At 35.0% G+C, this 25,532-nt stretch overlaps 1 protein-coding gene across 2 annotated transcripts in view; it reads right to left on the minus strand.

Moving 5' to 3' along the window:
• Nucleotides 1-25,532, minus strand: part of SUGCT (succinyl-CoA:glutarate-CoA transferase) — a 667,361-nt gene that overhangs the window by 561,771 nt on the left and 80,058 nt on the right. The window contains exon 8 of one of the 2 annotated variants that reach the window (XM_057731038.1): nucleotides 6,067-6,210. The exons of the other annotated variant lie outside the window; for it this stretch is intronic. Within the exon in view, the coding sequence (XP_057587021.1) occupies nucleotides 6,067-6,210 (144 nt within the window). The remainder of the gene's footprint in view (nucleotides 1-6,066; nucleotides 6,211-25,532) is intronic. 2 annotated transcript variants of the gene reach the window in all.

Below are 25,532 nucleotides of genomic sequence, written 5' to 3' on the forward strand. Positions count from 1 at the left end.
TTTAAAATTAGAAGAAAAGATGTATATGTAATACCAGCAAACACAATAATTAATTATATTCATCTTTATACCAGTGCAGTTATAAACATAATTCTTAATATTTTTATGGAGGAAAGGACCCATAAAGGCAAAATTTTCTAGGACTCACACAAGTCATAATAGCCCTTGAATTCTTCTGAGTCAGCTCAGCCCTACATCCCTCCCCAGTCAAAACTGGGGCATTCTAGCCTCATGGGTAAGACCCAGACCAGAGGTGACTATATGGTATTTATTTCAAAACCTGATTATGGTGATGGTCGCATAACTCACTAAATTTACTAAAAACTGTTAAATGGTCACCCTTGAAATAGGATGAATTTTATGATATGTAGAATACACCTCAATAAAAAATTTTAAAGAATAGAAAAATAGAAAAAGCAGAAACACAGGTGTATCTATAGACACAAAAAGACGAATTTCAAATTATTATACTTGTTTGAATTCAAAAGTTTACCCATAAAAATGTGCTATAATAGCAAAAGTTAAAATTTTATCTACCCTAAATATAAGCAATATACAAACAAGGGAAAAAAAGGTGAAATCGAAAATGCCAAAACATTCTATATGTGAAAATAATTACAGAAGTTTGGTGCTAAAAAATACTAACTCATTGTAGTAGTAATTAGGGGAGCCTGGTTGCAATTAAGTACAGGAAGGATATTAAAACTTTTCAAAAGATATTTCTGTAAGCCACAACAGAAGAGTAAGAGCAGCAGAATAATTGGAACCACATCCAAACCCACTTCCTTGTTATTTACCAATATCATGTAAAGAATACTGTTTAGATGCTGACATTAGACAATCTTCAGCTGACAACTTTAAATCATATTAAGATTAAAAAAAAAATCAAAGAATTTTATGAGAAGGGTTAAAAGTTTACAGCCTTGAAACTACAAAAATTTTGGTGCCCACTATAAACCACATCCCGGTAACTGTCATGTCTCTATGGTGAAATGGTTTTGTTGTGGTTGAGGCAATCATTCCTGAGTTAATTATTAGCTACTATTCAAATCAAGCGTAATTTGTCTATTGTACATTAGATCACTTCTAAGAGAGGGGGTACAAAATTTCATTTTTAGCAACTGATATTGAATGTTATAATCATTTGTCATCCTATGCAATGCAATCAAAATGAGTAGAAAACTATGCTTTTTACCACTGCATGAAATGGCAGTCATTTTCCAGGCAGCTGAAATTAAGTTCAAATGTTATCTGCTTAATGCAAGTGAACATTTATATAAGAAAAGAAAATGAATACACTTTTTAAAAGGTGAAGTTTCCTATTATGTTGCTTTGAAAAGTATCTAGAAATAGCACTTGCCATTTACATAAAGCAGCTTTTAATCATTTTGTGGTTTGGTTTTTGGATCTAAAATCTACAAATGTTATCTTAAATTGAAAGACTAAGTGAAATTAGTCAAGATTTCTCTATTATGAAAAGATAATAATTATGATAATAAAATAATGTCAATAACCATCTTTTTAATCTCAGCACATTTCTAACATTGTGAAATATTTTTTCAATAACCAAATAAAATTAATGCTACTCATCAGTAGAATACTTTCTAATACACAAGGAATTTTTCATATCTTTTGTTGCACCAGAACCTCAAAACAACCCAGTATGTTAGCACATTGATTGGCTCCCTATCATCCTTTTCCCCTTCCTCTGGCCAAAAAAATGACTCCACCATTCTTTGAGGAAATCACCTCTCTCTAGTCACAGCCATATGGTTTGGGTGAAGCCAATCAGTATACTTTATCTTTCAGGTCTCATTAACTGGTTCAGGAATAGTCACTTAACAGTCATGGTCTTGTGTTCTGGAACTTCTAGGAAAGGGCACTTTTCTTCTCTACCATGGGAACTACCAAAAGATTCTGAAACTTTCCTGAGTGGTACAGTAGAAGGATGTAAGATCTGGAACCAGAACTGCTAACAACTTTAGCTTCACATGATGAAGAATGGAGAAAATGGGAGAGACAAGGAGAAAGGCAGAGAGCACAGAGTAGGAATGAAAGCAGGAAAGCGAAGAAAGACAAGCAAGAAAAAGACAGAGAAAAGAGATGCCCAAGGCTAGAGAAGCACACATGAGAAGATAAGAGAGAGCCCAGAGCCAAAGAATAGGATAGAGGCAAAGAATCAAAGAAAAACGGAGCTCAGGCTGTAGTAGGTTCAGAGAATGAAAAGGCTCTTATCACCCATCGTGTTGCACTTCAGGAAGGCTTCAGCATAAATTATTACCTGTACCACTCTCCTTTGAAACTCTTTCTAACATGTGGCAATGGTAGCAAGTATCCAAGGAGACATAGCCTTTGGTTGAAAGACCATCACCTAACAGAATTTATAGAGAGAGAAACAGAGCCTTAAAAAGTTAAAATCCAGATTCCTAAGCATGACATATGAGGCCCAATCACATTCTGTAACCCTGTAAGGGAACCACAGGAAACTATATATCACCTCCAACTTTCCCATACCACTTGGTTGCCTCTACTAGTAAACCTTGGACAGCTATGTTGCTTCTCGCTCCAACCTGGGACACAGCCTGGGACACAGTGAGTGCTTAGTGGACTAGAGCTGAAACAAAAAGTCCAGTCATCCCATGACTCCAAATGCTATTTTTCTTAAAATTCTCATATTTCAATAAAAACATTTGTCCATCAGGTTAAATTCCATGATGGCTTTCACTCGGTGGATCTAAACATGATTAGATAATGACCTAGAAGAGCCCACTTTGCTGCACTATCTTACTGTAGCTCTTGGCATGCTTTTGGGAGGTGAGGGCAGTCTTACTACATGTTTCCTTATTTCTGAGTGCTCTTTTGCATCCCCTGCCTCTTACTCAATTTGCCTTCTCCCCTTTAGCTTCACCACAGGAAAGCTGGAGCTTGCCTGTCCCTCAATGCCAAAGCTTTTCCTACATTAAGTAGGGCAAAGAGAACCATTCAGGATGTCAGAAACCAGAGGTCTTGCTGTGACTCTGCTGCTTAAGCAGGTCAACCTCTCTTAGCCTCAGTTGTCTTCTAAGTAAAATGAGAACTGAAATTCCTGATCCGCTTACCTACCTCAAATAATAATTATGAGTCAAATAAAATAGTAGATATGTAAGTGCAAAGCTCTAAAATAAGGCATAATAGATTTTTATTGTTAATAGGTAGTTAGTGACAATGGCCAAGATATGGAAACAACGTAAGTGTCCATCAATGGATGGAGAGAGAGAGAAAATGTGGTATGTGCACACAATGGAATATTATTCATCCATAAAAGAGAAGAAAATCTTGCCATCTGTGACAACATACATGGATCTTCAGGGCATTATGCTAAGTGAAAAAAAATCAGACAAAGAAAGACAAATACCATGTGATCTCACATATACAGAATCTAAAATTTTTTTAATTTTTATTTAAAAAACATATCAATACCAAGTTCATAGCTACAGAGAACAAACTGACGGTTGCCAGAGGTGAGGGACAGGGTGTGGGCAAAATGAGTGAAGGAGGTCAGAAGGTATAAACTTGCAATAATAAAATAAATAAGTCATGGGGACGCAATGCACAGCATGGTGACTATAGTTAATAATACTGTACTGCATATGTGAAAGTTGCTAAAAGAGCAGATCTTAAAAGTTATCACAAGAAAAACAATTTTTTAACTATGTATGGTGATGGATGTTAACTAGACTTATTGTGGTAACCATTTCACGATATATACAAATACCAGATCATTATGTTTACAACTGAAACCAATATAATGTTAGATGTCAATTATAAAAAGGTAGCTAATGAGTCTTAAATGCACTAATAGTTTTAGCAACCTTTGACTGGGTTAGCTACAGCACAATCGGCTAAATCACCACTACCATATTTGCCAAAAGCAAATCATTTTATCATTAATTGTTTACCAAGGACTTATCCTAAGTCAATGATTTTCTACTTTTTTCTAATTTTTCCTAGCAAACGTAAGGGTTCTAAGACATACCCATTGGCAACAGTGGTTCTCTGATTGATCCCCGAAGATTGGTAGACCTGCTATTTGACAAATACTGGGCTGGGCTTTGAGGATACCACTATAAGCAAGAATAAACACTATTCCTGCACACATGGAACTTACAGCCTCAAGGAACAACATGAACAACAAATACAGACACACACCCAAAGTGTACATGAGTTTGCATTTAGTGTACCTCACTTTGAAACAGCCCTACCAGTGATTCCATCCACCTCCACGCCCACCCCCATGGAATCACACACCTCCAGACTGTGAATCACTGTGTTAGGTGCTAGAAGAGAATTAAACTCTATAACACTCTACAAGAGAATTTCTTCCAAAGCGAATTAATTCATCATTAACATACTATAAGAAAAGCAGTCTAGGTAGAGATCTGGAGACCTAAGCAGTGCCCCCAGTACAGGACCAGGTACATGATTTGTGAGTGCTGGTGAAAAATTAAAAATGTAGAACCTCTTCTTCAAAAAATATTAAGAATTTCAAGGCAGTGACAGCAAAGCATTTAAATTAAGCCTAGCACCTTCTGTGACTGCACAGGTCACATACCTATGAAAGCTTCATGGCTTCCATATTTACTGGATGTGCAACTTAACCCAGTCACTTAACCTATGTACCTCAGGGGAGGAAATTAGGGGAGGAAAGAAAAGACTCTCAGCTTCTTCCCACAACTAACATCTGCTTCTCTGTTAAGGAGATAGATCATTCATTTGGAGAGAGTTCTTTTACCCTTTTATTATAACCATTAAAACTCTGACTGTGACTCAAAGCTAGTGTTGACAACTCATAAATAGTATTTCACCTTCAATCATATAAATGTTTTTTACTTCTATGCACTATATTAATTTTGTCTAAAAGGAAAAAATCTCTAAAGCAGAGTTCCAAGTTTACTATTTTCCCCTGTATGCCATTTAAATCTGAAATTCCCAACTGAGGTCTCTGTCTATGAAGTAATTTTTCCCACAGTAAAATGTCTCCTTGCACAAATTATAGATATTTTCTTTTTTTCCTCTCCCTGAAAAATTACCTATTCAGAATCAACTTCCACATATGGTACAGCATCTAGGTCTGATCCAGTAAAAAGGAAGCAAAATGTCAATTTGAGAGTGAGTTAACCCTTTTATCCCACCAGCTTAGTATTTATCATAACTGACAGCTATCTAAATCAAGGGTTCTTAATCTGGAGCTCATGGAAAGAATTTTGGAAGTAATTAACTTTGAATGGAAAAAAAGTATATCTTTGTTTTCATCAACCTCTAAAATTTAGCATTATTTTCAATTATGAATGTAGGCAACAAACCACAGGAGTATTAGAAGTACCTAAATATGACTTGATCACCAGTAAATATTACACATATTTTCTTATCATATTATAGTTATTGCAGATATGTTAAAATATCACTTATGCTCAACTCCACCTCAAAATTGCAACAGTTATTGAATCCACTAATAGATCTTCTGTTGTAATATATTAATGAAAAATCATACATACTATTATAGCACAAAATTGGTTTTTATATCGAAATAACTATATTTCAATATAATTAGCTCCCTTTGTAATTCTAAGTATCTCATTTTATGCATTTAAAAACATAACTCTGAGGAAAGGTCCACAGACTTCACCAAACTACCCAAAAAGCCCAAAGCACAAAAAAGATGAATAAACTCTGGTAAAAAAGAAGTTACAGAGCTCACATGACAATAAAATAGAAACAACTATATTCCTGTCTCAAAAATAGTAATAAACTTATTCTAATAAAAACAGTCTTTAAAATTCCGGTTCAACAGCAATGTCTACATTATAACAAAATCTTTGTGGGCCATATATTTTAATATGACAACATCAGGGACACCAAAACAGAAGAGCTTTTGCTGTTGTTGGTTTTGGGGTTTTTTTTGGGGGGGGGGGGTTCTGCTGTTTGGTTTTTTGTTTTCGCACAGGTGACCACGGGATTTGATATGAAAAAGTATAGCACAGATACGTGTTTATACATCACTATCTAAAATGTTATCTGCATGGGTACCTGGGATGACAGTAGGTTACAATCAATGAACAGTCCTCTTCCAGTTTTATATCTTTGTATCAATCCAGCCATAATGGCTCCATAGGCATAAAGGCCAGTGGCAAGATCGGTCATGGCGACTCCTGGACGAACTGGATCTCCATCCTGATTTGAGGGTTGGGTTGAGAAAAACAGAGGAACTGAAAATTAAAGCCATCATATGAGTTTGCAAAGGAAAGAACTGTATATCATGTGCACACACACATACACACAAAAGAAATACAACAAATTGCTACTGTGGATATCCGTTAGTGGTGAGAATATATTTATATTTTCTGTATATTTATCATATTTCTCAACCCACCTCCCTACCAAACAAACTAAGCCAAACCAAATGAAATGAAAGACTTTTAAAAACAAGTCTGAAGTTCCTTGGTAATATATTTTACATTATTTAGACAAAAAAAAATTAAATAATTGAATTTGAATTTAAATGAGTTAATCTGTTGGAGAGTTAAAGAAGTATTTTTTTTTTCTGTTGGATAGGGGGCTCTCCCACCAAAGAAGAGGGCAGAAGACCTGGTCTAATTTCCTTGCAAGTATGCTAATAACTGGCAAATACACTAATGGTATTTGCTTTAAAAAAAAAAAAACATAATATTTATTTATAAAAGGGCTTTAGCAGGATACTCCTGGTTTGGAATTACTATGTAAACAAACCTAGCATCTATAGATTTATGGGAAATAAGGCACGAGCTATGCAACTATCTTGGTATAAAATGGAAATGTTTCATAGCCCATCAGTTTTGTGTTATATGAGGTAATCCATGTACCTCATCTGAGATCTTATTCACTGCTCTGGGGTTGAGAACTTTATCACTGTGAGAAGAAAGGCTCTGAGGGCCTCTCCAATGTCCAGGAGCTCCTTCTGCTTCTCCTGTGCCTTTTGATTGCTTGAATCTTTAAAATTACAAGTAAAGCTTGATACTGATAAACATCTCCAATTCATGTCAGTCTTATTTGACAATCCAATTCTTGACCCATATGTGTACCAGGCAAACAATGAGTACCCTATAAAATTAGCTATCAAGTTTTTCATCAACATTATTATTAATCATTGTTATATCAGTTTCTATTTTTCACTACCTTGAATTCTGCTAAGTCTTTCATTGCACATAATGCCTAAAAAATTAACATTTCACATTTCACTTGGTTAATATATTCATTCATTTACTTCCTTATTAATTCCAGCTGTTGTTCAGTCATTTTCAGAAGCTAATTTTTCCTTTTCTGAAGCCCATACATAAACTATGTTAATCATCTTACAAGGCAGCTAAATATGTTAAAAGCAAGTAAGTGGGACTATATAGCGACTAGATTTTTTTCCCCTGCTTTTCAACACAATTTCAAGGAAGATACTGCCACAAAAATCGGAAACTTCTGGGGGCCTTCTAACTACTGATATCATTATTGGCAAAACTTGTAGTGGCATGAATCCAAAAATTTAAAATTAATACTGTCATTTGGATTTAGGATTATTTAATGTATTTAAAGTGAGAGGCAAGTTCAAATTTAAGTTTATAGACATCATCTGCTTTCTCACTATAATATTAATATAATCACATTTTCTCTGCTATACTTCTCAGACCAGTAGGAACAAATCAGATAATAAATACTTTATACTATATTTTAAATTTCCTGAAAAGCAGAGACCATACCCAATATTCTAAAACCATCATTACATTATTCAGAACAATAGTATGATATGTATGAACATTAAATAAACATTGTCATCCATATATTAGTGACAACACTGTTGCTGTTAAAAATGACCATTTGTGCCAAATAAGTTTAATGAAATACTAATTTAAAGAGGCTTTGCTAACACACTTTATTTTTTTAATGTTTTTTTAAATTTATTTGTTTATTTATTTATTGGCTGCATTGGGTGTTTGTTGCTGTGCATGGGCTTTCTCTAGTTACAGTGAGCAGGGGCTACTCTTTGTTGCAGTGTGCCGGCTTCTCATTGTGGTGGCTTCTCTTGTGGTGGAGCACGGGCTCTAGGCCCACAGGCTTCAGTAGTTGCAGCACATGGGCTCAGCAGCTGTGGCTCACAGGCTCTAGAGCACAGCCTCAGTAGTTGTGGAGCACGGACTTAGTTGCTCCACGGCATGTGGGATCTTCCCTGACCAGGGCTTGAACTCATGTCCCCTGCATTGGCAGGCAGATTCTTAACCACTGTGCCACCAGGGAAGTCCAAGGCCTGCTAACACACTTTAGATTCTAAGACACGTATAGGCTGAAAATAAAAGCATGGGAAAGGATATATCATGCAAACAGCAGCCATACAAATGCTGGAGTGGCTATACTAGTATCAGACAAAACAGACTTAAAACAAACAAACAAAAAAGCTACTAGAGAAAAAGAGAGAGATGTTATAAAGAAAATAGGGTCAGTGCATCAGGAAGATATAACAATTAAAAGCATACATGCACCCAAAAATTGAACCACCAAAATACAAAAAGCAAAAGTGACAGGTTTGAAGGGAGAAATAAACCCTTCAGGAATAATAGTAGAGAAGTCAATACTGAAATATGAATAGTGAACAACACAACTAGATAGAGGATCAAAAAAGAAAAAATTTAAACAACACTATAAACCCAGTATACCTAATAGGTATAAAATGTACATTCTCAAGCACACATGGAACATTCTCTAGGACAGATCATATCTTAGGCCATAAAACAAGCTAAAATAAATTTTAAATGAGTTCATACAAAATATGTTCTCAGATCACAATGAAATGAAATTAGAGTCAATAACAGGGATATCTGAGAAACTCAAAAATATGTGGACAAACAACGTACTCCCAGAACATCAATGAGTAAGCAGAGGAAATCATAATAAGAAATTAGAAAATACTCCAGGATGAATGAAAATAAATGCACAACATACCAATATTTATGGATGCAGCTAAAGCAGTATTTGAGGTAAATTTAGAACTGTAAATACCTATATTAAAAAAAAGGAAAGATCTTAAATCAATTACCTAGCCTTCCACCTTAAGACATCAGAAAAAGGAGACCAAACTAAACCCAAACCAAGAGAAGGAAGGAAATAACACATATTAGAGCAAAAAAGAATGAAATACAGAATAGAATTCCAATACAGAAAATTAACAAAACAAAAAGTTGGCTCTTTGAAAAGGTGAATAAAACTGGCAAACTATTAGTTGAACTGTCCAAGAAAAAAAGAGAGAGAAGATTCAAATTACTAACATCAGGAATGAAAGAAGGAACATAATTAACAACCTTGCAGAAATAAAAAGTATTATATGGGAATATAATGAAAAATTGTACACCAACAATTTTGGTAACCTAGATGAAATGGACAAATTCCTAAAAAGACATAAACTACTGAAATCTGACTAAAGAATAAATAGAAAAACTGAATAGGCATATAACAATTAGAGCAATTGAATTAGTAACTGAATTAGTAATCACAAAGCTTCCAATGACAACAACAAAAGGCTTTTTTTTTAGCTTTGCTAGTGAATGCTATCTCTTTACAAACTCTTCCAACACCTGAAAGAGAGGAAACACTTCTCAACTCATTCTGTAAGGCCAGTAAAAACTGAAGTCAAACAACACAAAATATCAAAAGAAAATAAAACTGTAGACCAATATCTCTGATGAATGTGAACACACACCAAAAATTCCCAACAAAATACTGACAAACTGAATCCAGCAATATATAAAAATGATTATACACCATGATAACTCATGATTTTTCTCAGGAATGCAAGGTTGGTATAAAGGGCAAATGTGGGGGGGGAATAAAACAGCTAACATTATAGTTAAAGGTGAAAGTCTCAATGCTTATCCCCGTTAGGAACAAGACAAGGATGTCTGCTCTCATCACTTCAAGTAAACACTATGCTGGAGGTTTTAACCAGTGCAATTAGGGAAGAAAAAGAAATAAAAGACTGGAAAGAAAGAAGTAAAACTATCTTTATTTGCAGGTGCCATAATTTTGTATATAGAAAATCCTAAGGAATCCACTAAAAAAAACTCTTAGAACTAATAAGTGAGTTTAGCAAGTTTGCAAGACATAAGACATTAATAAATTTCAAAAAAAAATACAAACTTATACTCTGAAAGCTACAAAATATTGTTGAAAGAAATTAAAGATGATATAAATAAATGGAAAGATATCCCACTGTCATTACTCAAAAGACTTAAAATTGTTAATATTGCAATACTCCCCAAATTGATCTACAGATTTAGTGCCATTTCACCTATCAAAATCCTAGGTGCCTTTTTTTGCAGAAATAAAATCTGATCCTAAAATTCTTATGGAAATTTCAGGGATAAAGAATAGCCAAAACAATCTAGAAAAAGAAGAACAAAGCTGGAGGACACATACTTCCCAATTTTAAAACTTACTACTAAGCTACTGTAAACAAGGCAGCATGGATGGCACAAGGCAGCTACACAGACAATGGAAATTCTCACCTTCAATTCGTTTCTGACAAGCATACCAAGATAATTCAATGGGGAAAGAACAGTCCTCAAAAAATGATGAGAAGAATGCAAAAGAATGAAGTTGGACTCCCTCCTCACACTGTATACATAATCAACTCTAAATGGACCATAGACTTAAATATAAGAGCTAAAACTATAAAACAAAAGAAAAAATAGGAGTAAATCCTCATGATCTTCAATTTAGCATTGATTTCTTAGATATGACACCTAACAGCAACAAAAGAAAAAAGATAAATGTACCTCATGAAAATAAAAATCACATGTGTTTCAAAGTAAACGATCAAGGATATGAATAGATAAAAAAAACGAGAGAAAACACTTTTGCAAATCACATATCTAATAAGGAACTTATAAACAGAAATTATAAAGAATACTTACAACTCAATAAGAAGACAAATAACCATTTTTTAAATGGGCAAAGAATTGAATAGACGTTTCTCCTAAGAAGATCTACAGATGGTCATTAAGCATATGAAAGGACATTCAGCATCATTAGCCATCAGGGAAATGCAGATGAAAATCACAATGAGCTTACAACTCAACAAGAAAAGGACAACCCAATTTAAAAATAAGCAGACGTTTTCCATACACATTTCTCCAAAGAAGATACACCAATGGCTAATAAGTACATTGAGAGATGCTCAACATCATTAGTCACTGGGGAAATGCAAATCAAAACCACAATGAGATACCACATTACACTCACTAGAATGGCCATCATGAAAAAGAGAAATAATAACAAGTGTTAGCAGGGATGTGAAAAAATCAAAACTCATACGCTGCTGGTAGGATTGTAAAATGGTGTAGTCACTGTGGAAAAAGACTGGCAGTTTCTCAAAAACTTAGATATAGAGTTACCATATGACCCAGAAACTTCACTTCTAGGTATCTACCCAAGAGAATGAAAACATATGTTCTCCCAAAAAAACATATGCACAAACTTTCATAGCAGCATTATTCACAATAAGCTTAGAGTGGAAGTAACCCAAATGTCCATCAACTGGTAAATGGATAAATAAAGTGTGGTAAAGCCATATGATGGGATATTTGAGACAATAAAAACAAATGAAGTACTAATACATACTACAACATGGAAGAATTTTGAAAACATTATGCTAAGAGAAAGAAACCAGTCACAAAATGTCACACATTATATGATATCATTTTTATGAAACACTCATAATAGGCAAATCCATAGAGAGAAAAAGTAGAACCAGGGGCTGGGGGCAAGTAAGAATAGGGAGTACCACTACTGGGCCTGGGGTTTCTTCTGGGGATGATGAAAATGTTCTAAAACTGATTGCACAGCTCTGTGAATACACAAAAAACACTGAATTGTACACTTAAAATGGGTGACTTGTATGGTATATGAATTATATCTCCAAAAAGCTGTTTTATTTTTTAAATACCATTATAACAGTGGTAATTAAAGCAGAAAAAGAGAAATAAATAAAAATAAAACAAATTTTAAAAACATTTTTAAAGGCCTACGAAAGTAGATGTATTTAGTGGGAACTCTAGAAGTGATATTTCATTCAAGGCTGTTTGGTAGCAACAATTACAGAAGACATATCATTCGTATTCTAGTGTAATTCAGAGATGACTGTGCTCACACTCTGAGCACAGTCAATCATATTCCTGTCACCTAAGAATTGTCAGCATGCAAGAGGAATAAGGAAGTGAAAATGAGTTACCATTTAGTAAGCAGGAAACCCCACAGAGAACCACATTGCGGCTGTGAAGTGACTAAGCATTCCCAGGTGCAATCAGGCAGAATCAGGAAAGGGCTGTGCGTACGCATGAAGTGAAACTCCCCTTCCGTATCTGGAGCTCCATTGGAGCCCTAATGCCATGACGATACAAACAATGTGTCCCTTCTCCTCAAATCTGGGATAAATGGGGTGGTACTTTTTATGTCAATGGGTATAGGAATCCATCACTCACAATCTTCAGTAAAAATATATTTGAGGAAAAATGGGTAATTAACTGACTTCATTAAGCAATATGCCCTAGAATCTCATCATAATTTATTGGCAGAAGTGGACTTAAATTGATATACAGACTTTTGGAAATCAAGTAATATTTTTATTTTACTTAAATTTCAATTCTAGAAATCAAATAGTAGAATGATTTTTTCCCATGGTCACTTAGAAACTGCTTTTAGTGTATTTAGCTCTCTTGACAAGTTACTGTAACCTTTTTCTAAGAACAATTTGTGATGATTTTCCTATAAAACTAAAAAAAGTATGCCTCTCATCAACAAAGCTACAAGAAAATTCTACTTGAGTTAAGACATACAGTTATAGTTAGAGGACAAAGTATAATATAAAAATATTAAGCCTTCCCAATTGCTCACTTTCCATATTCATTTGTGTATTTCTCCATTCTCACTGTTTCAATGTTATTTTCTTATACTTTCTCATCCCCCATTCATGTATTCAAAAACTCATTACAAGTAAAACCTGAACATTAGTGGAAAAACTAGGAAAATCTGAATAAAATGTGGAGTTTAGTTAATAGCACTGTATCAGTGTTAATTTTTTAGTTTTGATTATTGCAGTATGATTTTGTAAAGTGTTAACATTAGAGGAAACTGGATGAAGGGTATAGGAACTTTCTGTACCATGTTTGCAACTTCTCTGTAAGTATAAAATTGTTTTAAAATTTAAAAGTTGGAAAGTAGAACTTCAATTATTTCTTTAAAAAATAAAGTTTGACAATTTCAAAATGGCAGAAATGTTTTAGTGAGTTTTATTTTTAGAAAGTTACGCAATCTAGAGAAGAAGGGGGGAAAAAAGGTAACCACCTGTAAAGGTGTTCATTTGTTTCCTTTACATCACAATCTCCTAAATTATACAATTAAGAATTTAAAAAGATTATTTCCCAGATACAATTTAAGACTGTTTAACATTTCATTCATTTCTCCGTATCTATTCTCACTACTTTCAGAGTTTGCCAAATGTAATAGATTTTTAAAAGGAAAGGAGAGAGGGAAAAAGAAAAATGATGTGTTTTTCTAAGTTATTCGTTAAAACCCTGTCCAGTTAAAAAGTACATAAGATACTCTAAATCAGTTCTGGCAGATGTTCAATAAAGAGGCATGAATTTGAAAAGTCACCAAGCATTTTTCTCCTAAGCCATATTACTCAACCTAATTACTTCATAAAACAACAAAAATGTTAAAACTTTTTAAAAGTAGTTGGCTTCATTTTCAAAATAAAAAGTTATTCTTAAATATGTCCATGTCTCTATGTCATATTTTTATTTCATAATGAGGCATTCATTACACAAATGTAATCTACAGAAAATTTTGTTTTTACCCTGGGGCATATAAATTTTTTAATGATCTATTTTCTGAAATATGAATTCTTCTACCATTTACTAACTACATAACCTTTGGAAAGTTCTTAGCCTTTGTTAGTTTTTTCTCAATTGTAAAATGTTGGTAATAAAATCTACCTCATCAGTTGGCATGAAGATTAAATAAGAAAAGGTGTATTTAAAAAGCACTTTTTGAATATAAAAGGCTACACAAATGTGACTTTTTATAAAATAGTTGGGGTGGTACTAGAAGACCCATCAGAAAGCTCTGACAGTGGCTCAAGGGAGACAGACAAGATGGGAACCTCAATCAAGGACAGAGGAAAGAGAGAACAGATATTCAAGAGATACTTAGAAACTGGAATTCATAGACCTTAATTATTCATTGGGTGGTGGGGTAAAAATTAAATCAATTTGGGGATAAATCAACAGAAAATTTAGTTTCTAATATGATGGGAATATTTTGCAGCCCTAGTTAGGAAAAGTATCTTTAGTAGCAATAGAAAGAGCAGCACAGAGAACAAAAAATGGTATATTCAGATCAAACAAGGGTTTTAGTGAATAGGAAGAACACGGTCACCACAGTCACTGCCTTCACACTTTATGAGCACAGACTCTGGAACTGCACGGTATCTGAACCTTCTGTTCCAAACAGAAAATCTACTCGAACCGTTCAATGATGTTAAAAAAATATGCTTAGAGTGACAGTTGCAAATTTTCAGAGTAACATTTCTCCTACATGAAGGAAGTTCTGCTTAATGGCTAAAGCACTGAACTCAAAGCTGTAAATTCTACTAGCAGGTGCCTTCACTTTTTCACCTATCAATAGGCATAACAAAATCTATCACCTATGTGCCTCAGTGACACTATGGAATCCTCCAACCTAAATCACACCTTTTTAGAACCTGAAAGGATCCTATAGTTAAGTCCCCTTATCAGTGGAGGCAGAGAAGCAGGAAAGTGTACAGTTGTTAAGAGATCTGTTTCTCCTTCTTACTGGCAAACAGATCCCTGGTAAGACAGAGAAAAGAGAGTTAGCATTGTAATGTACTACATTTAGGCTATTAGTGTGGGACAATATCAGCAAGAGAAAGTCTTTAAATGTTTCACCTAGATCCTGGAAGAGGCAGATCATTTTTCTTAATCACATCCTGAAAGGCTCAAAATTCCACCCCATCTCTCACCTGCACACCTCCTTCTCAACCTTGACAAAGCACAAGTCAGAAGCTAAAAACACAAGAAACTGGGATGCCAGAAAGAGGCAACTAGAGAAAGATTTAAGAGGATCTTAGGAACTTAAGATCCTAGGGAGAGAAGAGTCTTTCCTCCTGATGCACTTGCCACACCAGATGGGCAACTCAAGGGAAAATATAACAAACTGACGTGCCATTCTCTGGATCTCATGTGGATGCTTGCTTACCTAGTACTAAGAATTTCTTTCTAATAATAAATTAGGGACTTCCCTGGTGGCACAGTGTTTAAGAATCCTCCTGCCAATGCAGGGGACACAGGTTCGATCCCTGGTCTGGGAAGATCCCACATGCTGCACAGCAACTAAGCCGGTGCACCACAACTACTGAGCCTGCACTCTAGGGCCCGAATGCCACAACTACAGAGGCTGCCCGCCACAACTACTAAAGTGGACGACCCTAGACCCTGTTCTCCGCAACAACTAGACCCTGTTCTCCGCAACAAGAGAAGCCGCCAGATTGAGAAGGCTGCGCACTGTACCAAGAGTAGCCCTCACTCACCACAACTAGAGAAAGCCCACACGCAGCAACAAAGGCCCAACACAGCCAAAAACAGATAAATAGATAAATAGATAGATAAATAAATAAATAATATTTTAAAAGCAATAATAATAATAAATTAAACTTTCTGCCCTTCCAAACATTAAAGGTACAACTTAGAGGTATCAGACTTATAGAATGTAACATTCTATACCACACTTTAAAACCAGTATCTAACTTTCTGTACAGTCCTTAGGAGGAAGCAATCCTTGTTACAGATGAGAAACTAAGGAACAGCTAGGTTAACTAAATACTCTAAGATGTTCAAGCATTTAGTAGCTAAGTCAGGAGGAGACCCCAAATCAAGTGATCCTGAGTCCACTACCTCTACCACATTACTGGATTCAGTTGCCCTCTTTAAGGTTTCATGACCAGGTTTGGATTCTTAACTATTTTGTATTTAGTAAGCCAGTAAGAAGCTATCTTCAGGTCTCCTGCATGTTCACAGTGTCATATACAACTTCATGTTCTTCACAGTGCTTGAACATATGCTATTACATTTAACTCTCAATAATAATTCTGTAAGTACCAATAGTATGTCCATTTTATAGATTATGAAAGAAAGACTGAGATGATAAATTAACTTGTCAAAGTCACAGACAGCAAATGGTACAACCAGAACTAGAACTCAGGAATTCTGACCCCAAAGCTTCTGTTCTTTTCACTACCATCTTGCTTCCATGTATTATACTAATTCCAATATTCATCACCTCTCCTTTTCAGATAATCACTAGAAAGCAAAAATCTTAAGTGTGTGAGTTGATTTCTCATTTCCACAACTACAATTAGGAAGTAATCAGTTCTGATGTGGGATGGTTTGTTCTACAAAATTTAAGTGAATGGCAAGCGATCAAATGCATCTACAGAGAAACATGCTTTAACCACTCTGAAAAATGTAAACCAAATCTTTTTCAGAAAATAACTGGAAGAATCCATTTACTGAGAACCTGCTAAATTAAAAAGTAGACAAAACTGGGACTTCCCTGGTGTTCCAGTGGTTAAGACTTCCACTACATGGGGCATGGGTTCAATCCATGGTCGGGGAATTAAGATCCCACGTGCCACAGAACACAGCGGGAAAAAAAAAACAAAAAAACAAAAACCACAATGATAAATAAAAACATTTAAAAATTTTTAAAATTTAAAAAGTAGACAAAACTACAAATTTGCAAAGATGCCTTAATAGGCCAAACATATTATTTTCTTGTCTAAGGATTAAATACCATCTAAATCATTCTGCGTTAGCTCCCACAGTGAGATGCCCAAAATATCATCTAGCCTGGCTCTCCTCTTGAGTTTACATCGGGTTAGACTGGGGGAAAATGGAATGGATGGTTGGGGAATTGTGATATTTTAAGGGATTGCCTAAGAAGTAATTTGAAAAGTTATTTTTCTTCTTTCCATGTTGTTCTTCAAGAAAAACATCCTAGTTATAGTTTCTGTGCTATAGCTTTCAGAGCTAATGGATAAGAGAGAAGCAAAAACAAATTTAATCCAAACATCAATGTCTCTAATTTCTGAGACAAAACAACTTTCACATTCACTAAGATCAGCATATAATCAATCCTATATTCAACAGGCCTCCTCTGAACTCAGTCCTACATATTCCAGAAGTAGCTCCAGACCTTTATAAGAGTTGTCTGTATCTGGTGTGATTTAGGTAAGCCATACTTAGAAGCAACAAAACAGATGAACTCTTGAGGACTTTCCCTATCCTATAATTTTACCAATTTCATTTAATTTTCATTTCTCATCAATAAATGATGTTTCAAAGAACTACACGATGGATTGTGAATGCAATTACTTTTGAACGAAAAATCTTTCTACACCAGTATTACAACTTATCCATTACTATTCTTCCTGAACCCTCCAAGATAAACCAGCTAGAAACATTCTATGTAGTTGTGGTGGCCACAGGCATGAGTTGCCAGAGTAAGCCAAATAAAGGCAGTAGATAAACTGGCTTAAAAAATCATTAGTTTTATTTAGTTATGACGAAAATTCTATAGAATCACCGGCTATTAGGGCCAGCCTCGGCACACAATAATAGACCATCAGCACACAGGAGAACATTTAACTTCCCGCTGTCTATGGCAGCACATTCGTTTCATCCAAATGGGTTATCAAGTCATTAAGACACAAGTTTTAAAAGGTGGAGAACATATCCTTCTTCACTCGCTCAAAATTGCTATCTAATGTATCAAGAGAGAGCTGCTCTGTTCCTTTCATTCTGGTTCTTTCCTTGATAATTAGGTTCAGACATTAATAGTAGAGAATGTTTATATTGAGATCATAAAGCTTAGTCCATAACTAATTTTTGCCACAGGCAAGGCCAAGGAAAGATCAATTAAAAGTACAGAAAGGCCATTGTTACTAACAGATTCCTCCACAGAGTGGAAAGATTGTGCCTAAACCCCACCTGCTCTTTATGTAGCATTGCAGCATGCTGAGAGACTGTGACAGATTGTATTTTCCAAAGACGGCTGCAATATCTCCCATTCCACATGCCCTTTAAGTACCTTGACACGCCCCACCCCCATCAACAGGTGGAGTCTAATTCCTTTCTCCTTGAACCTGGGTGGGTTTGTGACATGCTTGCAACCAATAAAATGTTGCACAAGGGTTACAGCATGATGCCCACAATTATGTCATAGAACATATGTATTGATGACTTTGCCTTGTTTACTGGAACATTTGTGTTAGTAGAGCCCTGAGCCCCCATATAAACAGTCTGACCACTCTGAGGCCACATACTGTAAGGAAGCTCAAACTAGTCCATGCAGAGAGCTGCCGTGAAAAAGCCCTGAGATTACATGGAGAGATGCCTGGCATCCACAAGCTGCTCCAGCCCCTACTGTTCCTGCTTTGACTTCAACTGCTTAAGAAACCCCAAGCCAGAACCACCCAACTGAGCCCTTCCCAAACTCCTGACCCATAGAAACTACGAGAATTAATAAAATGATTGCTCTTGTTTTAAGTCACTAAGTTTCAAGGCGACCTGTTACACAATAATTATTAGCAGAATAGAGATCAAAGCTTACTTACAAATGGCCAAGAAGAAAACTGGCATACAATGTAGAGGAATACCTGAGAAACAAAAGGATATAAACTACAGTTCTTGTCCCAGTTTTAGGTGTCCCAAAATCCATCTGAAACTACATGCAAAAATTCTGTATGTTAATTTTCTAGGAGACATTTGATAGCCTTCGCAAATTCTCAAAGAAGGCTATGACTCTTTTAAAACATTAAAAATGGATTTACAATTTTGGAGAAGAGTTTACAAGTAGTTTGGATGACTGAAGCAAAGAATGAATGTGAGGTTCTGATAAGATATGAGGTTGGATAGCAACCAGAGACAAATCATGAAGGCCTGATAGCACATTTAACAAGGTTAGGTTTATATGTTTATTTGCTTCTACAACTATGATAGGAAATAACTAAAAGATTTCCAGGAAAAAAAAGTGTCAGGGTCAGTTTTATTGACTACAAATTTAAATTATCACTGGCATTGGGAGATTGGGATTGCCATATATACATTAATATATATAAAATAAATGACTAATAAGAAAAAATACATAAAATTGTACACTTTAAATATATGCAGTTTATTGCAATGTCAATTATATCTCAATAAAACTCTTTAAAAAAATTATCACTGGCATCACTTTGTAGATTAGACAGGAGTAAGAATCATAAGGTTGGAGAGTTGAGGCAGGGAACCACCTAGGAAATTACTGTGATTATTCATGAAAAAGATCAGAGGCCAAACTAAGTCAAAGCAGCAGGAATGAAAAGACGGAACAAATGGTCGCAAGAGTTAGAACTTGGAACCAATCAGACTTAGTACATGTTTGGACAGAAGTTTAAATTTCTGGGTTTGAGTTAAGAGTTCAATTTGAGATAGGACAAAGGGAAAGAGAAGTGAGTTTAGCGAATTGGTTTTTTGTTTGTTTGTTCAGCTTAAGGAGTGTATCCAATCAAGAGTTGAATATGCAAACCTAAAATCCAAGGGAAAAAGAACTGGGTAGAAGATATCCAGTTTGAGAGCCAAAATATTATATATGGTAATTAAAAACCACGATAGCTTTGAGATATTATCTAGGAAGAACATATCGAACAGTGCTACCCGATAGAAATACATGTGAGCAAAATAAAAACTACATATGTAATTTTAAAATTTTTACTAGCCACACTAAAAAAGTAAAAGGAAACTGGTATAATTAATTTTAATAATATATTTCATTTAACTAATATATCTAAAATACTATCATTTCAAAGTGTAATCAATGTTTTAAATTACTACTGAGATATCTTACATGACTTTGTTCATATGTCTTTGAAATCCAATGTACTTTTTACACTTACAGCACATCTCAATTCAAACTCGCCACATTTCAAATGCTTAATAGTCCCATGTGTCTAATGGCTGTAGTATTAGACAGTATAAAAAAGTGAAAAGAACAGATGAGGTCAAAGTATAGAATTCTGGGAGCAATCATTTTAAAAGCAGGCTGAGGAAAAGGAGGTCATGAAGAAGACTGAGAAGGAGAGAATAGATATGTGGGAGGAAAACTAGGAAAGACTAATATTATGGGAGACAAGAAAGAAAACAGCATACATTAGGGCTAGCCAACACTGTCTACTGCCATTAAAGTGAGATAAGAAAGGAAAAGTATCCACTGTAGTTTCCAATTAAGAGGTCACTGGTAATCCTCCCAAGAGCAATTTCATTGGGGTGGCGGGGGGGGGGGGGGGGGGGGGGGGGGTGGGGGGGGTGGGGGGTGGGGGGGTGGTTGTGGAAGCCACAATGCAATGGTTGGAGGAAAGAAACAGAAACCACATGCCCTTTATTCACAAAGTATTAATGGTACCTCTTATTACTTAAACCAGTGACTCCAAAACCAGGTGGATCATCAGAATCACTCAGAAGGCTTTTCAGGAATACAGATATACAAGTGACACCACCCCAAGTTTGTGTTTCATTAGGTCCAAGACATAGAATTTATGTATCACTGAGAGTTCTCTAACCAATTCTAAAGACTCCTGGTATATAGCAAAATAGGAATCAGTGCACCTAAACCTGAAAACTTAGTTCAATCAGGCTCTGAAAGTCCTGTAGGATTACATCCCATAGTTCTGTAGCAAAAAGTTTCTCAACATTTCTTATCCCTCAGGACAGGAATTATGACTTATTAGCACAAACGTGAGCTTTATTACAGGTTCAAAGTTCTTTTCCAGTGACTATGACTGCAGGCCAAGTATTTACTTTTTTTGCACTTGTTTCTCCTTAATCTATAAAAGGAATGACTAGAGGTGACTAAAAGTACATGTCATTCTACTTAAAGGTATTGTTTTCACACAGATTTAAATATTAAGCGTCCTAATATTTTAGAACTTTTCATGCCAAAAGTGCAGAAGTCTCCTCCTCCTTGAACATCAATGAAAAACAGAAATTAAACTGTTTTCTCAAAAGTTAATGTGGAAACTACTCTTCATTTACAACTAAACAGGGTTATGGTTCTCGACGGCCAGTCTGGGGGTAACATAGGTGAGAAGGATGTGGTTCAGAACTAAGACTAACTGAGCTAAACCTTATTTCCCTTTATGTCTTCAAAGTTGAGTGTTGTCGTTTAGGGACCTTTTTAAGCTCCTCCTTTATAGTCACTTTACCCTGATTTTACTTAGATAAAAATGATTGAGTGCAGAGTACACATTGTGATTTGTCATGCAGTCCAGCCTCCTAGGAAAGATACTAACTCAGAATTTAAGCTCTCATTAACTTTCCATCAAAATTCTCCATGGTTCATATAGTCATTCAAGACACTCTGAATCTTTCTTTTTACTGTGTTAAATCACAGAATGCATCAAACACTACATCGCTGACTAGCCAATCTTTCCTACAAAAGAACTTTTAAAAAAAAGGAAGAAATTCTAATGTATTAGTTTCCAAACTAAAACAGTACGTAAAGACTCCTAAAGCTGAAAAACTCTCAAAGGATCATTTGGTCCAGCTTCCTGTCCTTAGGCAGGTAAATTTCTAAATCATCCAGGAAGATGCTCATCCCTCTCTCCTTAAAGATCTCCAGAGGAAACAGAGCAGTTATTGAGTGTCTAATACATGCCAGACATGCACCAGAAAGGGAAAAGGAGCTAGCATTATTTCCCAGGTGTTTGCCTACACATTATCTCATTTAATCTGACTACATTTTCCAGGATGTGTGTTAGTATTCTTATTTTCACAAATGGAAAAAACAAGACTCTGAAATATTAAGCGGGACTAGGATTTCAAGCCAGGACAGGATCTTTCCACTCCACCATGCTAAGAGAAACCACATGACCTGTTTCTTTATGCATGGCAATGTTCAATACCCTAATGGTCAAAAAGGTTGTCATTCAACTAACTAAAATCTCTTCTCTGATATGAACTCATTTTCTCTTATTCATTGTTTTATGAATGATAAAAATAACTATTCCACATCCTCCCAAAAACAGATGAAAACAGCACTCAAATCACTTCTTTGCCTTATCTATAGCAAACAAATCCAGTCCCTATAAGACTTTCTCATTGAAGAAACTATTTTATATCCCTGGGATAATTTTGGTCATTCTTTTTAGGATTTTCTCTGATTATAACACTTTTTCAAAGCATGATGACTCAAAATGAACACAATACTTTCAAAAGTAACCACTTACTGAGATATGAAAAAAAAAAGAAGGGAGGGTTTTCTTTTGTAAGATTCAGAAAGGAAAAACTTAGGAAGAAACTTGTTTAAATGCTTTTTAACCATTACCTCAAGCTGAGGGGTTTTCTCAAATATTTTTACCATATTTTTCCAGTCACGACCCAAAAATTATCTATTCACATTTTCTGAGTGTGAGGCTTATATGAAGTATTCTACTCAATAGAATTTTTAAGTATGTCCCTTAAAGAACTCTAAAAGGAATCTCAAATGCAATAGCTGTTGCTACATGCATCAACCTCTTACTATCAAACTGAAGTTGAATCCTTAAGGATTCCAAATTCATATATAACAAAGAATCAATGAGCATCAGCTCTGTAGTGTGATCTGTGTTATACTCTAGGGATACAAAAGTAAGCATCAAAGACACGCTCCCAGAACTAAGCCACTTATGTTCCAATGTCAGAGACAGACATACAATTAGCAACACAATGAAAATCACATAGGAGCACAGAGAAAGAAGTGGCAAGTTTTCCCTAAGGAAGCTAAGGGAAAAAACCAAGTCATGAAAGATGAACAAAAGTCCTGTGTATCCAGTAGTGCCTTCAATAGGGGCACTATTGGCATTTTGGAGGTGAAATTTTAGATTCATGAGGCTGTCCCACGCCTTAAGGATGTTTACTCAACCCTACCCCAAGCACTAAATGCCAGTAACAACCCAAGCATCCCACACGCCATTTTAAAACTCCCCTGGAGTGAGGGTGAAGACTACTACCCCCAGATGAAAACCATTGCTAGACCATAGGATACCTCACTCTCAGAAATGACATAGTGAAGAGATCCATCATCCTACTTCTTCTTCATTATGGACAAGAGCAGGAGAGTGAAGTAGAAGAGAGGTGAATGACTAAATGAATAGAAGGATGGGTTTTAAATATTAAGAGAGTTAATATGGTCAAGGAATTTATGATGTGGAAGATACAATCAGAGAATAGATCCCAAAATGGAATCTTCAAATATAACACAAAATATAATACATTGTTGTATGAGTTGGTTGATCAAATAACTGTCACTGAGTAAAGATGACTATACAACAGGCATCTGAATAAGACTATGGCATGGTTTTATATATAATTTGTGTGATACTTCCACCATCACGTTACGACTTTATAACTACCATCTTTAAAAGATACTTTCCCTTTTTACAGATGGGGAAACTGAAGTTAGAAAACTTAAATGTTACACTGAATCACAGAATGTAATTTCAAACCCAGGTTTTCTGATTTCCAAGACAATTCAATCAACGTGTTAAACAGGTCATCAATGAAGATGCTAAAACTGCTCAAGATAATAGCAGGAGTTGGACTTGAAAATACTGAGGGTCAAAGTTCCCAGATAACACAGCAGAGGAGAGAAGCCCAGCATGACTGAAACTATGAGGGTGGGAAAGAGAAGCATCTGTGTGTAGATTTCAGAAGTGGAGTGAGTGTTGACTTAAGGTGGTAGAACCATAGTGTAGATGCGGGGATAGAGAGCAGGAATCCTGTGACACCATCCCTACCCTGGAGACTACAAAGGGTATAATAGCCAAGAATAAGCATCCTCCAACTGAGAGAATTTGAAAGAAGTAAATATTATCCATGGGATAATATTTCAAAACAATGATCTCAATCTATACTCCCTTTCTATATTGGTATTCATGTATACTTAAATATCCAACAGCATTTAAATAAACTGTTTATATTTACTTTTGTCTTTCCTTCTGGTTTAAAAAAAAAAGATTCTTTTTTTTTTCACATTTCTTTAGAATGTTTCCCTTTTGTTGACATTTCTATGGCATTTTTGGTGCTTATAAACAAACTCAGTATTATAGTCCCAGGCATACCAGTGCTACATATAGATGAGCTATAATAATCTTCTTGCTCTACAATGTGAAACAAGAATGCACAAAGCTCAAAATGATATTGACAATATCAAGAGAATCAACATAAAGAAATAAGTTGGTTAAATAAAATAAAAATAAATTTATTTTTATATAAGCTAAATAAAAATAAATTTAAATAAAATAATTTATTCCAACTTTGACTGCATTTACTGAACAGTTTCAAAAGATGGTGCTAATAACAGCCTCTATAACAAGGACTGTTGACAATTAAGAATCCTCATTCCCAACCAAACATAAGTGCTGAGTCTTCCTTACTCTAAAAAAGGGAATACACATGCATCCTCATTCCTTAGTCCTTGTAATCCCAACATATAACTTTTCAGATGAGAAAATCTTAGACTGTCATCAAAAGAAAACATCAGAGGAAAATGAGATTGCAAGTAAGAGAAAATACACAAACCTACAGATTGTAAACAGATAATTCAGCCTGGTATTTTTTTAACTCTTTTATGGAGCCAAGCAAAAATAAATTGCTTCTTACCTAATCCTCTTGCTATTGTTCTTTTAAGTTTATAGATGAGTTTAAACTGAAGGACATCTCTATTACTATTCTCTTTCAAAGTTTAAAGCAAATAGTTAATTTTTATCATATGAAAAGAGTCACTAAACATGTGTTAAATTTCTGAAGAATTTTCTAGAAAAAAAAGCAGATAAATTTTTAAAAGTCACTTGAATTATAAAAAAAGAAACAGTGATAGAGAATAAAACTGACATCTTAAACTACATGAGATTGCATGACCTTTTATAGAATAAAGAAATTTTTAGCAAACATTAGATAATTTAGAATAAGACATAATACTTCTAAAATGAAATGCTTTCTCTGAAAGAAAAAACTTACCTAAATAAGGGAAGCTTTTCCTCCCACAAGAAATGTAGATTATTTATTGAAAAACTGGTATGTATTGTAAGTGTGTGTGTGCAAGAAGGCGTGTGTGTGAAATCTTTTACTAGAACACTGCTTTAGAAAAGAGGTTTCAGAGAAATTTGAGGATTTTTGCATTCTTATATAAATTTCACAAATGACTCCTTCTTTGGATTTCCTTCCATGCAGTGGCCAAATGTGAGAAAAACAAAGTAGAATTACATTGTGATATAAATTCTATGGCATAACAGCTGAAATATCATATAAGCTTCAATAACTAAATATCAGTAGTGTTAATGTCAGTCACTAGGATTGAGTTTCTTTAGTTTCTTTTCCATTTTGGAA

The sequence above is a fragment of the Hippopotamus amphibius genome, chromosome 4 (assembly GCF_030028045.1).
Source record: "Hippopotamus amphibius kiboko isolate mHipAmp2 chromosome 4, mHipAmp2.hap2, whole genome shotgun sequence".
In the NCBI taxonomy this organism is placed as follows: domain Eukaryota; kingdom Metazoa; phylum Chordata; class Mammalia; order Artiodactyla; family Hippopotamidae; genus Hippopotamus; species Hippopotamus amphibius.